Here is a 15,215-nt window from a genome sequence, read left to right as displayed (position 1 = left end):
ATCAGAGCTTTGTTCCATCTGGTGAGGATGTAAACTGGGTCAAATAAAACAGAGAGACCAGACATTTTTGTCCTGGGAAAAATATATCTCATGAAAACTTACCGTCCCACAAATTAGAAATGTGTATGTTTCTTGTTTATCAACGTTTGCTTCAGCGATGGTATCTTAAACATGAATGCTCATGCATGCAGTAAAATAAACTTTGAATTAATAAAAACATATTCACTTTTCATTTTATTTATCGTCTGCTAGCGTAGCGGCAGTATCGAACAATCTCTAAAGACAAGGATCATCCACAATGACTATATGGGATGTAGATTATGTGGACAGACGTTCTTCATGATAATCAGAACCAAAGCACTGAGTAGAAAATATTTTCTATATGGAATGTTTGAAGACGATGGCTGCCCTATCGAAAAAACGTTTTATATACATTCAGAAGAAAGATGGTATCAGTAATAATTTTCTGATCAGTGGCTTTCAAAAGAAATAGTTATGAAATGAACAGTTAATCAAAGAAACTCTATTTTCGTGTGTGCGTATGTGCGTGTGTGCGAGTGTGCGTGTGTGCGTATGTGTGTTTGTGCGTGTGTGCGCGTGGTGGGTTGCCAACGTTACTTGTATGGAAGACGATTCTTCCTATTAAAATCAAAGAAACCATTATCTCGTCTTTGACGATTACTGACGTCCACACAGCGTTAGTTTTACTACAATTACTATGAGTGAGTGAGTTTAGTTTTACGCCGCACTCAGCAATATTACAGCTATATGGCGGCGGTCTGTAAATAATCGAGTCTGGACCAGACAATCCAGTGATCAACAACATGAGCATCGATCTGTGCAATTGGGAACCGATGACATGTGTCAACCATGAGCCTGACCACCCGATCCCGTTAGTCGCCTCTTACGACAAGCTGAGTCGCCTTTTATGGCAAGCATGGGTTGCTGAAGGCCTATTCTACCCCGGGACCTTCACGGGTCACAATTACTATGAAGAGCTCTTGACTGTGTGAAACCGATTATGATGACGTAGAAGATCCAGAGAAGAAAACTCATTCATCGGCAAGGTGGCCACTTACAGTTCAAGAATTCCTCCAGGAGGACATCGAGAAGACACTTACTGCCCAGAAAGATTTGTCCATTAGCTCTGGTGTGTTTTCTTTCACTTGAATACACATACTAAATATTACTAGATCCTAGATATAGCTGTGTTCCTTATTAAAACTGAAAATATGATTGTTTGTGATGTGATTGTGTATCATATGATCCTATTTAGCGTGACCTGTTTAGTAAAGCTAATTAAACATTTCCTTTAAACAGTACAGCAGACTAGATTTTTAGGTGGTCATCAACATGTCTGCTGTATGTTACCTCCCTTTGCAATAATTCAAGATGGCGGCGTCCACAGAAGATTGGATGTGTGGGGAGCTCGCTAAACTGGGGATTGATGCTAACGAGGAAAGTGCAAGGTAAAGCCGTGACATTTAACAGAAAAATAGGATCATCCTTATCTGTGTTTCATTTTAGACCCTTGTTGCATAGACAATTTTCAATTTGAATGAATGACAGCTGCATCAATATGTTGAAGTGTTGTGCAATATTTCATTTATCTAGTTTCAGTTTTAATCACTTTAGAAAGTAAATAATGGGAAATTATTACCTGACAAAGTTTGTGCCTGCCATTTGGGTGTAATGAATACCGCACATGTGAATCGATATTGACACAGTCTACAACAAAAACATGTTACAGAATTATGCAATTGCAAATAAAATGAAGATGCTGACTTGGCAAATAACCTCTTGGTAATATAAAGATCCTCTGTTCTTCCATCAACTCACAGTTCATGTATTACACATAAGCTATAAAACCATTCAAAATGGAAGAGAATGTAGTGAAACCCACTGACTGATTACTGATGTGGTCATGCATTTATAATGGCACTATAGTGACCGATGAAAAACATTGATGTTTCATGCAAGTTTATTATTTACCTTGTAGGCATGAAAATGAACTGCTGCTGGTTTCTACCAGAAATGTTATGCATATATCACATACTAAAATTACCATACATGTACAAACAATGTAGTTTCTTACGACCAACAAAACCTGAAAGCATTTTCAGTAAGATCAGGGTTGCCAAACCGGGATTGTCTGTCAAGACAGTTAAAATTAATAGTAATACATCATTACTAGAAATTTCAGAAACCCGACATGACTGTCAAATGAAATGACTTCATTAGTGCATGCATGTCTAAATATCTTATGACTGAGAACATGTTACTTGACACAATAATTTTCAGTGGCACCTAGTGACCCACTTATCTTCCATCACACTTTACAACCAATTGAATTTGTAACAGTTTTTACATGTAGAGTATTTATGTACTAGTTCACTAAGCCTGGAGTTGGTTTCTGCCACAAAAGTCATTTCCTACGCCCTTCACAATGAAGCATCCAGTATTCACCTAACTGATATAGACATAATACATATCAGCTATCTGTTGACTCATTTATGACCATAACTTAGGATATAGTCTTGATTATCTGTGGAATATTTCTGTTGTTTCCTTCATGATGACAACTCACTCAGTGGTGCTGGGAATAATATGTCCCAAATTGATAGGGAATCGAAAAGCTGATTGCAGATAATTTTCTTTTTTTATTCCCATGCCAGATGGAACTTTTAATGACTATGTCTAATGATTTCATGAAACTCTATTTTTCTGTAGGTACATCCTTGCAATTGAAACAGCCAAAGATTTAGAGGACTATATGCTAGATCTGCTGGATGCAAGTGACTCAAAAGTACGCAGATTTGTGAAAGAGCTCCTCAATCGGTGGCGCCCACCATCAAGCCTGCAAGTGCCTGATAATGTTTTGGTAATGTCATGTTCTGTTATATGAATGAAGTATGTCAGACAATGAAATGGTTTCTCCAAAGATAGTTGATTCAAACTGATGTATTGAGAATTACACACAGATGTGTTTGTTTGATTTCTGTAATTTCATTATCATCATAAATGTTGTAGTACTCAGCTTGTAATGATGGTTTGTAATTACTGTGTTTCATTTTGTTGTAGGTATACAGGAAAGGGAAAGACAGTGATGAGTTTACTCAGGGTTCACAAAAAGCAAAGAAAAAGAAACAAAAACAAGATAATAAAAATAATTCCAATTCTTCCCCAGAAAACATAAATGGAGTTATAGATCACAACCAGGTAAGGTTCATTGTGTCTGCTCATAGCACTAAAGAAAAGACTGAAGCGATGCTCCTAGGAATGAGTTTAGTGTTTATTCATACAGCTTCTCCTTATTTAGCACTGCAGCTTTTATGTGCCTGCAGAATAACATAAGGTTTTTACACATTAAAGCATGTTGTTGGGGGGTGTTTTGAGAACTGCCTTGATCAATGTTTGTTATCCCGTGTATATTTCCACATTACCCCATTTTTCTTGTAACTTCTGAATATTGTCTAAAGGAATATAGGATATTTGGTCACTTGGCTGACTGGATGTCATCATGTTCCTAGAGTGTAGATTGTGCTCATGCCTTCAGTCACTGGTTTGCTAGGGATGCCAAACTGCACGAATTTATCGGAATCATTCCCAAAAATGTGTGTTGATTCTGCCATTCTGATAAAGCCAAATTCATTCTGTGTTTTTCCAAATGTAATAAATATCTTCTTTGACTGTAAATACCAGGGATTCAATAAGGCACAGTTCATTGCTGGCACTGAGACACTTTGGCCACAAAACAATGAATGACTTAGTATGTATCTTAATGTAAATTATTTCATTCAGGAGTCATAACAATAACGTCTATCACAGTGGCGTAGGAATTATAAAGTCTGACCAAAGTAAACCAGAGATGCCAACCACAAATCAGTGCAATTAGTAACCTGAGCTCCCTAAGAGGAGGAATTTTCCAAACAAATTAGGGATCCATATAATCCACTGTTGAAACGGAACTTTTAATTACACATAGCGATCCCTACACAATTTAAAATGGATTGCAGTACATGGCAGCAGTATTTGTGAATGTTAAGGGAATAAATAGTGCTTGGAATTTATCAGGCAGCCTACTCAACTGCCAGATTACTTTCTTGTGTAAACAATTTGAGAGCTTCTGTAAATAAAGTGTTATATTAATTCGATCAACGTAGTTTCAATATCCAGTTCATGTTTTGCAAAATACCATTTTTTCATTTTCAGATGCCAGTTCCTTCAGTTGTAGAAAGTTCTCTGAAGAAAAAATCTAAATTTGTTCCTCTCTACAGTCAGGAAGGTCAAGAGAAAACAGTCCTAAAGTTGCCTGGTGAGTGACATTCTTAACCTGCAAGTGGTTGGTATAGGGCTTTTGTCAAGTGGCCTAATGAGTGATATGTTTTCTTTTTCCTATGTCCTCTAGTTTGCAGGTAAATTATGTCCTTGTGGTCTAGATGTCTGTGGAGTGACGTCTGTCCTCCAGGTTTCTAGTGGAACAGTTTTTTGTCTGAATAACAGACTGTATGATGATGTACTGTAAGTGTTCCCCTGTACTGATGAGGGCCTTCGCTGTGTTGCAGGTCGACACACGTGTGAGTGCCAGGCCTCCAAGCATTCACTTGTCAACAACTGTACCAGCTGTGGGCGTGTGGTGTGTCAGCAGGAGGGTTCAGGCCCCTGTGTCTTCTGTGGGACATTGGTGAGTTGGTTGGCTCTTCAGTGTGCATGTGTTCCAATGTTGTAGAGTCATTAAGGCTTACCCAGATGAGACTATCCACTTTAGAAATGTTCCAAGAAGCAAGATCCGTTCTAGGCATTCATTGCAATTATTACCATGGTTACCATGATAAGAAGTAAGTAAAGTACTGCTCTTGTTTGGCTGCTTTTGCCTGTATTGATTATTCACATTATTTACAGACTGTCATGATTACATCAGAATATGGCAGACCATGATGTTTAACTGCACTGAGTTGGCAAGCAGTGAAAACAGCATGTTACATCTCCACTGGTATCTCTTACTCTAACAGGGTTCAGACAAAATACTGAATTTGTGTAATTACAATTTTGTCAGGTGTGTACGAGGGAAGAACAAGAGATACTGAACCGAGGTTCTAAGAAGAGTGAGAGGCTGCGACAGCAGCTGATGAAAGGGGCGACGATAGTGCCATTCTTGGAGACAGAGGGCGGAGGGGGAGGCTTGTTGCCAACAGCGGCTGCAAAGATGTCAGAAGGTCTGGAAAAGGCAGTCAAACACAAGGAGAAACTGTTAGACTTTGATCGGACCAGGTGGGTTGGTAAAAGCATTACGAGAAAGTAAGTGAGTGACTTTAGTTTTATGCTGCTTATAGCAAGTATATTCCAGCAATATCAAGTCGAGGGAATCCAGAAATAGACTTCACACATTGTACCCATGTGGGGAATGCAACCCACAGTCTTTGGTATGACTAGCTAATTGGCTACCCCACACCTAAGTCAAAGTGGCTGATGGAATAAGGGCATTTTGTTATTAATATGGACTGCTGGGCAGTGATGTCAGACATAACTAAAATGATCTATCTGATTGCCTTTTGTGTTAAGCAAGGTTCCCTCGAGAACTCAGATACTGTGAAGAATGGTTTGGATGATATGCTTGTGCCTGAAAATCTTCCAGAATATTTTTACTGTAAAATCATGTGCCCCTTTTGAAACATGCCTTCCAATATGCTGATTAACCCGTCTTGCTTGTTTCAGTGCGAGACGAACCAAAGTGATAGATGATGAAAGTGACTACTTTGCGTCGGACTCCAAGTGGCTCAGCAAGAAAGACAGAGAAGCACTGAAGAAACGCGAGGAAGAGCTCCGCAGTCAGAGGTTTGCATCGAGGAGAGATCGGAAGATAACTCTTGACTTTGCAGGACGTCAAGTGGTTGATGCTGAATCGGACGCTGGGAAATACATGTATGATGCCAATGATGAAGTGGTGCAACAAGTTTACCAAGGTGCACGGCCCAAAAACTCACCTAGTCCTTACACGTTACAGGAATCCGGGAACATACTGAACCCCACCATAGTACAGCCAGCACCAACAGTAAGTGACTTACACAGAGCCAGATTCATGATCTTTGCTGAAAGTTAGAAATCCGTATTAACCATCTTAGGTTTTAGGACTTCTAAACGTTACTCTCTAACAAATTCTGTCATCATGAAGGTCCAGGGCAGAACTGATCTTCCGCAACTTATGATTGCTGTAGGAGACAACGAACATAACTGGAAGCCTGTCTCTGACTTGGTGGATGCATGTTGTCGTACCCCAATTGCATAGATTAATGCATTAATCAGTTGTTGTCTGGTTCAGTGGTTTACAGACCATGGCCATATCAGAAATCCTAAAACCTCAGTGCATCACTGAGCACAGAAATGAAAAAAAATCTGAGTGAGTTAGTTACCACCTTACATGTTAAGCAGAACTGTATTTTTGTTTACCTGAAAACCATAATACTACATCTGTTATGCATGTGTTGCATATGGAGTCAAAGATTTTTTCCTTTATTGCTTATTTATGAATAATTGTTAATATTAACCATGCTAATAAAAGACTCGGGTTATGATTTTAAAAAGTGTGGTAAATAATCCACAGAACACTGATCAAGTACATTTGATAGCAAATTCTTCAAGTGTTAATATGAAAGAAAGTGTTCCAGTTATGTTTTCTCTCAGTTAAATCCATCAATGATATTTGTTTACAGTTTGTGTCGAAGGGGTCTTCCTTTAGTCGGAAGGTTATAGGTCAGAGTTCATCTGGTGATGTTGACCCACATGCCAAGTCAGCTCGTATCCAGGACCGGGAGCTGCTGGAGATGACAGATGAAGGCATGTGTATGAGCATGCATCAGCCATGGGCGTCACTGCTTATCAAAGGAATCAAAATGTATGTCAGTCGTTTTGTAGTCTTTGTTCATGTTCCAAAGTTCCATTTTAGATTGTCTGTTTAGTGGCACCATTGGTAATTGGTATCCCATTTGCGTAGATGGATGCTTATGATGTTGATCACTGGATTGTCTTGTTCAGACTGCCTCCACATAGCTAGAATATTGTTTGTATCGTTAAACAACAATCAAACAAATAAACCTTGCAAATATTCATTTGGTACATGGTGTTGATTTGGTTGTGGTAGAACAACTTCAGTGAGGGAATAGAACTATTTTGATTTGACTTACACGATATGTTTGTATTGTGTGTGCTTCAAAGGCATGAAGGCCGGGTTTGGTACACAGCCCACCGAGGTCGCCTCTGGATCGCGGCTACGTCAAAGTCCCCCACCACACAGGAAACACACGAGGTGGAGCAGATGTATCAGTATCTCTACACAGGTATGTGATCCTCCTGTGGGGATTCCATGTCATAGCCGATCCACAGTACCTCATGCTTCTCTACCCATAGGATTCAGGGTAGATCATTCAGAATAGATCCATAGAACCTCATTCTTGTCTTCCCTTGCATTTCAAGTCAGAATAGATTCATAGAACCTCATGTTCCTCTCCTCCTCCTCCTGCGGGGATTCCATGTCATAGCCGATCCACAGTACCTCATGCTTCTCTACCCATAGGATTCAGGGTAGATCATTCAGAATAGATCCATAGAACCTCATTCTTGTCTTCCCTTGCATTTCAAGTCAGAATAGATTCATAGAACCTCATGTTCCTCTCCTCCTCCTCCTGTGGGGATTCCATGTCATAGCCGATCCACAGTACCTCATGCTTCTCTACCCATAGGATTCAGGGTAGATCATTCAGAATAGATCCATAGAACCTCATTCTTGTCTTCCCTTGCATTTCAAGTCAGAATAGATTCATAGAACCTCATGTTCCTCTCCTCCTCCTCCTGTGGGGATTCCATGTCATAGCCGATCCACAGTACCTCATGCTTCTCTACCCATAGGATTCAGGGTAGATCATTCAGAATAGATCCATAGAACCTCATTCTTGTCTTCCCTTGCATTTCAAGTCAGAATAGATTCATAGAACCTCATGTTCCTCTCCTCCTCCTCCTGTGGGGATTCCATGTCATAGCCGATCCACAGTACCTCATGCTTCTCTACCCATAGGATTCAGGGTAGATCATTCAGAATAGATCCATAGAACCTCATTCTTGTCTTCCCTTGCATTTCAAGTCAGAATAGATTCATAGAACCTCATGTTCCTCTCCTCCTCCTCCTGTGGGGATTCCATGTCATAGCCGATCCACAGTACCTCATGCCTCTCTACCCATGGGATTCAGAATAGATCAGTCAGAAAAGATTCATAGAACCTCATGATTATCTCCCCTTACATTTCAAGTCAGAATAGATTCATAGAACCTCATTCTTGTCTACTCTTCTAGTTACAAGTCAGAGTAGATTCACAGAACCTCATTCTTGTCTCCCTTACATTTCAAGTCCTATGCTCCTCTCCCCATGTCTTTTCAGTCAGAATAAATCCACAGAACTTCATGCTTGTCTCCCTTTGCATTTCCAGTCAGAATAGACCCATGAAGGTCCGGGGTAGAATAGGCCTTCAGCAACCCATGCTTGCCATGAAAGGCGACTATAATTGTCATGAGTGGTGACTAAGGGGATCAGGTGGTCAGGCTCGCTGACTTGGTTGACATATGTCATCAGATCCCAATTATGGAGATCGATGCTCATGGTATTGATCACTGGATTGGCTGGTCCAGACTCGATTATTTACAGACCGGCTGGAATATCACTCAGTCACTCACGTCAGAATAGATTCATAGAACCTCATTCTTGTCTCCCCTTCTGATTTCAAGTCAGAGTAGATTCATAGAACCTCGTGATTGTCTCCCCTTGTGATTTCATATCAGAATACATCCATAGAGCCTCATGCTTGTCTCCCTTGCCTTTCAAGTTAGTATGGATCCATAAAATCTCATGTTCGTTCCCCCTTGCATTCCAAGTCTGTATCTGTAGAACCTCTTTCGTCTGTAGGTTTGAAAATCTTTTCAAGCTGTTCAGACCTGAATTGATGGCATATCTTGTGTTTCAGATCCCAACATATCCTTCCCCAGCACCTACCCTGTGGGCTGTCTCCTGGGGTGTGTGGATGTTGTAGACTGTCTCTCTCAGGAGGAGTACAGGCAACAGGTATACAGTTGGCGTAGCTTCATAGACTTAGTGGAGTACCATGATAGAGGGGCAGGTTGAGGTACCCTACTGCTCAATATATCCCATTTATTGGACTGTATCCAGGTATCGTTCCTACCAGGCCTTGGTGAGAGTATATCGTTTCTAGGACTGGATTCAGGTATCCTTCCTACCAGGCCTTGGTGAGAGTATATCATTTCTAGGACTGGATCCAGGTATCCTTCCTACCAGGCCTTGGTGAGAGGATATCATTTCTAGGACTGGATCCAGGTATCCGTCCTACCAGGCCTTGGTGAGAGGATATCATTTCTAGGACTGGATTCAGGTATCCTTCCTACCAGGCCTTGGTGAGAGTATATCATTTCTAGGACTGGATCCAGGTATCCTTCCTACCAGGCCTTGGTGAGAGGATATCATTTCTGGGACTGGATCCAGGTATCCTTCCTACCAGGCCTTGGTGAGAGTATATCATTTCTAGGACTGGATTCAGGTATCCTTCCAACCAGGTCTTGGTGAAAGTATATCATTTCTGGGACTGGATTCAGGTCTCCTGTTACCATGGTTACTAGTGCATGATTGGGGAACCTAATTCCTGTGCTACAGGAAACAGTGGGGTAGCCTAGTGTTTGAACAAATTGAAGCCATTGCTCATCATGCCGAAGACCCTAGTTCAATTCCCCATGTGGGTACAATGTGTAAAGTCCATATCTGGTGTCCCTCTTAATGTGATATTGCAGGAATATTGCTAAGCATAAAACCAAACTCACTCACTGATCTCTGGTATATAGCTCAGGTTGGCCACGACTAGTTTGGGTTAAAGGTCACATTGAACACAAAACACAACTTTGTAGATTCTGACACCTTTTGGTTTGGACTTACAGAAACAAATGGTTAAAAATGCAAATTCAACTTATGAAGTTGAGATAACGCGATTAAAAAAATCCAATGAAATCGGAGTTCAAATGATTCACTACTTTCACCCGAGTACTTGGGGAAAAGGTGGTTTCAACAGCACCACTGCTCTGCACCCATAGTGCATGCATGGTGATTAGATTTGCGCCTCATGAACCAGGAATGGGACTTGTAAAAACACAGCAAGTGATGCATGCAAGGATTATTGCTGCGATGAGAACAAGAGATTTTTCTTGTCATTACAAGCATCTTGAGTCTACAGTAATAAAACTACACTGGTCCCATGCTTACAGATTTTAAGAAAGTGCAGTGGTAGAAATACAGAAAAATATGTTGATTATGACAAGCGGTCTCTGTCATACAAAATTAAATGTCGGTTTATTAACACCATTGTGTCTGTCTGCCTGACTGTATGCTAATGTCAATATGCAATGCACAACTTCAGTCCTTGACCATATGCAATTTTAACTTAACACCTATCAGGCTACATACCATAAACAAACTACATTCATTTATGGCTCATACACCTAACCTCTGTCTCTGTGACGTTATGTAATTACACAGACAGGCAGGTGTGATGCTTTCTGCACATGGCATGTTATTATGTCTGTAGGCTGCAAACAAACTGCATCCATTTTTCTTGGATGATTGCATCTGACGGAAACCAGTGCAATGGACTTCTATGGACTTTGACAAATGACAGTTTCCAGCCAGGCCATAGTTCACCATCTCAGTATTTGTTGATTGGATCAAACGCAAATGCAGAAAGGATGTATTTACAAAACTCAACATCTCTATATACATTATTTATGGATAACAACTTCTTCTATTCTATATGATGCGATGTTTTGGTTATCACTCTAGCTTGACAATGGTAAATGAATCCATACCGAAACGTCGCATTATGTACAAGAAAAGACGCTGTTATCCATAAAACATGTTACTTCCTTATTACTCACCATACTTCTAAAGTGCTGAACAGATCATCTCTGTGTAAACACAATTAACCCTATGGGAATTGGCAAGTGACACAGCCAATGAAAAGTCTTTCTTACACTTGAGTGCACACACACACGCTCTGACTGGGTTTGGTCTCCCAGGTGCTTCATTTGGAGGGTAGTAAGCCCAAGTACAAAATATTGCACTTTTGACTCTTGATTGTACGCTTGTAATTTTGTTATTTATTTTTTTCACAATGTATATGTCATGAATATGTGTTTTAATTATGTTTGTATTTTTGGTTGCATGTGACCTTTAAGCTTCATTGGCACTTGGGATTGAATATATAGGAAGTCATGTATTATCTTCCAAGGACTTCCCAAAGTGATAATATCTAGCATTATTGTATGCTCTACCCCCATATCAAGCAGACTAGCTGTGATATGCTTTTCTTGAGGATTTCATACAGTTTATCTTGTGCTTGTATTTTTTTAAAAGATCATGATTTCATTGTGTTTCTTCCATTTCTCAGTTCCCCGATGGCGAGTCTGCCTCACCGTATGTGTTCATCTGTGAGAACCCACAGGAACTAATCGTCAAATTTCCAATCAAGGGAAAACACAAAATATGTGAGTAGTGGTTCATATTCTTACAGATCTTACTGTGTACTGTGCATCATGTGCTTCATGTGTCATGTGACACCTGAAGGTCCGTGGTAGAATAGGCCTTCAGCAACCCATGTTTGCCATGCTTGACTATGCTTGTTGTAAGAGGCGACTAACGGGATCGGATTGTTAGGTTCACTGACTTGGTTGACACATGTTATCAATTTCCAATTTTTCAGATGGATGCTCATGCTGTTGATCACTTGATTATTTGGTCCAGACTCGATTATTTATAGACTACCGCCATATAGCAGGAATATTTCTGAGTGTGGCGTTAAACTAAACTCACTCACTCATACTTCATATGTCCCAGGAGTTTTGATGGATCGGGTGCTTGCAGCACCTGGCTAATTGTGTTTTGTATTGTTCATTCTGTTAATCACAGAATCCTCATGTACAGACCATTGTGATATGGATAGATATTGCTTTGTGCGATGTATAATAACATATCATCATGAAAAAGTTTAATATTTTAATATTGTATTAGTTATATGAGGTATTCTATTTTCAGATAAACTTGACAGTCGCATACATCAAGCTGCTAAGAAAGGTCTCCGCCAGTCAAGCCAGTCAGGTCACTGACATTAGCTGATTTTAGAAAGAATGAGCACATACTGGTTTTATTATTGTTGGTTCTTCTGGTGCATAAAGTGATGCATTTGGACGGGTAGTTATGTACAGGGCTAAATGATGGCTGGACAGGAAGTTGTTGTGTAATTATGCTTGATGACACTGGTCTGACATGTTCAAGGTTGGGGGACAACACTGTGCTGTGTCATTTATGAAACTTGTGTTTAATGATGTTGAATGAAGTGCGCTGATGTTTAATGCCTAACTTTACATGTCTGTTGTGTACTTTGAACAATTCAGTGTACAATTTTGGTGCAACATAAGGGCACCCATAACACCCATAGTGTTAACCAAGGAGTCATTGTGACACCTTGTGTATAACCTGAGTTGTCATTTTGACACCTTGCGTATTACCTGAGTGATCATTGTGACACTGTGTGTATTACCTGAGTGGTCATTGTGACATCTTTGTATTACCCGAGTGGTCATTGTGACACTTTGTGTATTACTAGAGTTGTCATTGTGGCAAGTAGGTATTACCTGAGTGGTCAATGTGATACATTGTGTGTTACCTCAGTAGCCAATGTGACACCTTGTGTATTACCCGAGATGTCATTCTGACACCTTGTGTATTACCTGAGTGGTCAATGTGACACCTTGTGTATTACCTGAGATATCATTGTGACACCTTGGTATTACCTGAGTGGTCAATGTGATACATTGTGTGTTACCTCAGTAGCCAATGTGACACCTTGTGTATTACCCGAGATGTCATTCTGACACCTTGTGTATTACCTGAATGGTCAATGCGACACCTTGTGTATTACCTGAATGGTCGGTGTGACACCCTCTGTATTACCTGAGTTGTCATTGTGACACCTTGTGTGTTTCCTGAGTCGTCATTGTGACACCTTGGTATTACCTGAGTGGTCAATGTGATACATTGTGTATTACCTCTGAGTTGTCATTGTGACACCTTGTGTGTTACCTGTGTGGTAATTGTGACACCTTGTGTATCACCTGAGTGGTCATTGTGACACCTTGTGTATCACCTGAGTGGTCATTGTGACACCTTGTGTATTACCAGAGTTGTCATTGTGACACCTTGTGTATTACCTGAGATGTCATTATGACACCTTGTGTATTACCTGAGTGGTCAATGTGACACCTTGTGTATTACCTGAGATATCATTGTGACACCTTGTGTATTACCTGAGTAGTCAATGTGATACATTGTGTATTACCTGAGATATCATTGTGACACCTTGTGTATTACCTGAGTAGTCAATATGACACCTTGTGTATTACCTGAGATATCATTATGACACCTTGTGTATTACCTGAGTGGTCAATGTGACACCTTGTGTATTACCTGAGATATCATTGTGACACCTTGTGTATTACCTGAGATATCATTGTGACACCTTGTGTATTACCTGAGTGGTCAATGTGATACATTGTATGTTCCAGGGAGTCATGATGAGTCCCTCTTGATGTGCCACTGTAAAACTTTATAGTCTTGATTTCAGAACAGATTCACATGGTTGTGGACATGACAATCTTCTTGTATGAAATAGGATATATTCTTATAGTGAAGACATTTAGCTCACTAGGACTCGAAAGTGGAAGCCCCAGTGAACTTATGGCAAGGCATGTTGTCCATCCATAAACTTCTTCAGAACTGGAAATATTTGGGCAATGAATGAAAATGTTGAAAATCTTTTGCGCAAAAACAGGGCTGAATCATAATCATGATGTGTGGGAATGGAAGTTAGCTTTCTGAATGCTTGAGACAAAAAAGAATTCATGTTCATATAATGAAAATATGATTCAGCTAGGTGAATTAATTATCATTTCTTCGGATAGGACTAGAGACCTAAGATATGACATTTTGTTGGACATGTACCTTTCATCTGGCTAGCTATTCTCAAAACCTTTGTTGCCCTACCAACTTCTTATGCCCATTCTTAACACATTGGTTAGGATGAAATGTTTTAGGGCTACAAACATTTTGAGAATCAGGGCTGGGGTTTCTAATATAATCATAGCATGGTATCTTCTCCTGAGGGAAACATTTATAAATTGTTTTAGTTATCCTGCTGTTTAATGCTGCCCTCAACAGTATTCCATAAATATGGTAGTGATCTGTAAATAATTGAGACTGGACCAGACAATCTGGTGATAGGCATTATGAGACCTTTTCTGGTCAGCCTTAAAATTGGTGAGAAACAGATATTTGGCAATATTTTTATCAGCAAATGAACTAGTTTCATACTACAGTGATTAGTAATAAGTCCTGTTATAATTATCATATAGATTTATTGGAGTATTTATGCAATCTCAAACTTCTGCATATAAGATGTTGTGGGTAGATCTTTCTATAATTTTCCTCCTGAGAAATGGACATCCATATTTTTCTTTGCAGGATTGTCATAAACAGGGTATGAGGTTATTTCTAGACAAGGAGATGCAACATGTAATATATCTTTCCTTGGTAAACTGTTTTTGTCAGCAATTTCTGATGAATTGTTTCTTAAAATAACCATGTCACTCCTTACTCGTTATAGTTCTGTTGTAAACACAACGATTTATAGTCCACTTAACTGCTTATACTTTTTGACAGATTCCAGTTTACTTAATATTTCCCATCAACTCCGTCCTTTGAATCACCTCTTGAAAAACACAGACTAATTGTTTTCTTGATACATGTATATTTTATTCTTTTGTGATTTCGGTCATATATGTATGGAGTGTGCAGTTGCAGAGATACCAACCCTTATGTTCTTGGCCTAATTATTAAGATTTTGATCAATTAATTACGCCATTACACTTAATATTTGAAATTTAAGATTTTCAAGTGGGTTTAGGAAAATGAATAAAGTAGACAAAATTTCACGAGAAAGTGTTTTATCACACACTAATTTAAGGGTCAAGAAATTACCTTACTCCGATAGAAATCACTTATTCTTGGAGTTGTGCTCATTCCAATTAATCTGTAAGGAGGTAACGTTTTTTGGTGTCAC

At 39.6% G+C, this 15,215-nt stretch overlaps 1 protein-coding gene across 1 annotated transcript; it reads left to right on the top strand.

Moving 5' to 3' along the window:
- The first annotated feature begins 1,379 nt into the window (after positions 1 to 1,379).
- On the top strand, positions 1,380 to 12,303 carry LOC137277624 (activating signal cointegrator 1-like). Its single transcript, XM_067809442.1, has 12 exons — positions 1,380 to 1,469; positions 2,731 to 2,881; positions 3,082 to 3,219; positions 4,213 to 4,315; positions 4,566 to 4,684; positions 5,057 to 5,271; positions 5,716 to 6,052; positions 6,711 to 6,892; positions 7,213 to 7,334; positions 9,009 to 9,106; positions 11,490 to 11,586; positions 12,134 to 12,303. Exons 1-12 carry the CDS (start codon positions 1,393 to 1,395, stop codon positions 12,202 to 12,204), a joined length of 1,710 nt encoding a protein of 569 aa, XP_067665543.1. The 5' UTR covers positions 1,380 to 1,392; the 3' UTR covers positions 12,205 to 12,303.
- The last annotated feature ends 2,912 nt before the right edge of the window (positions 12,304 to 15,215 follow it).

This window comes from Haliotis asinina, chromosome 3 (genome assembly GCF_037392515.1).
Source record: "Haliotis asinina isolate JCU_RB_2024 chromosome 3, JCU_Hal_asi_v2, whole genome shotgun sequence".
In the NCBI taxonomy this organism is placed as follows: domain Eukaryota; kingdom Metazoa; phylum Mollusca; class Gastropoda; order Lepetellida; family Haliotidae; genus Haliotis; species Haliotis asinina.
Note: the sequence above shows the minus strand (reverse complement) of the source record. Positions and strands in the feature narration are given on the sequence as shown.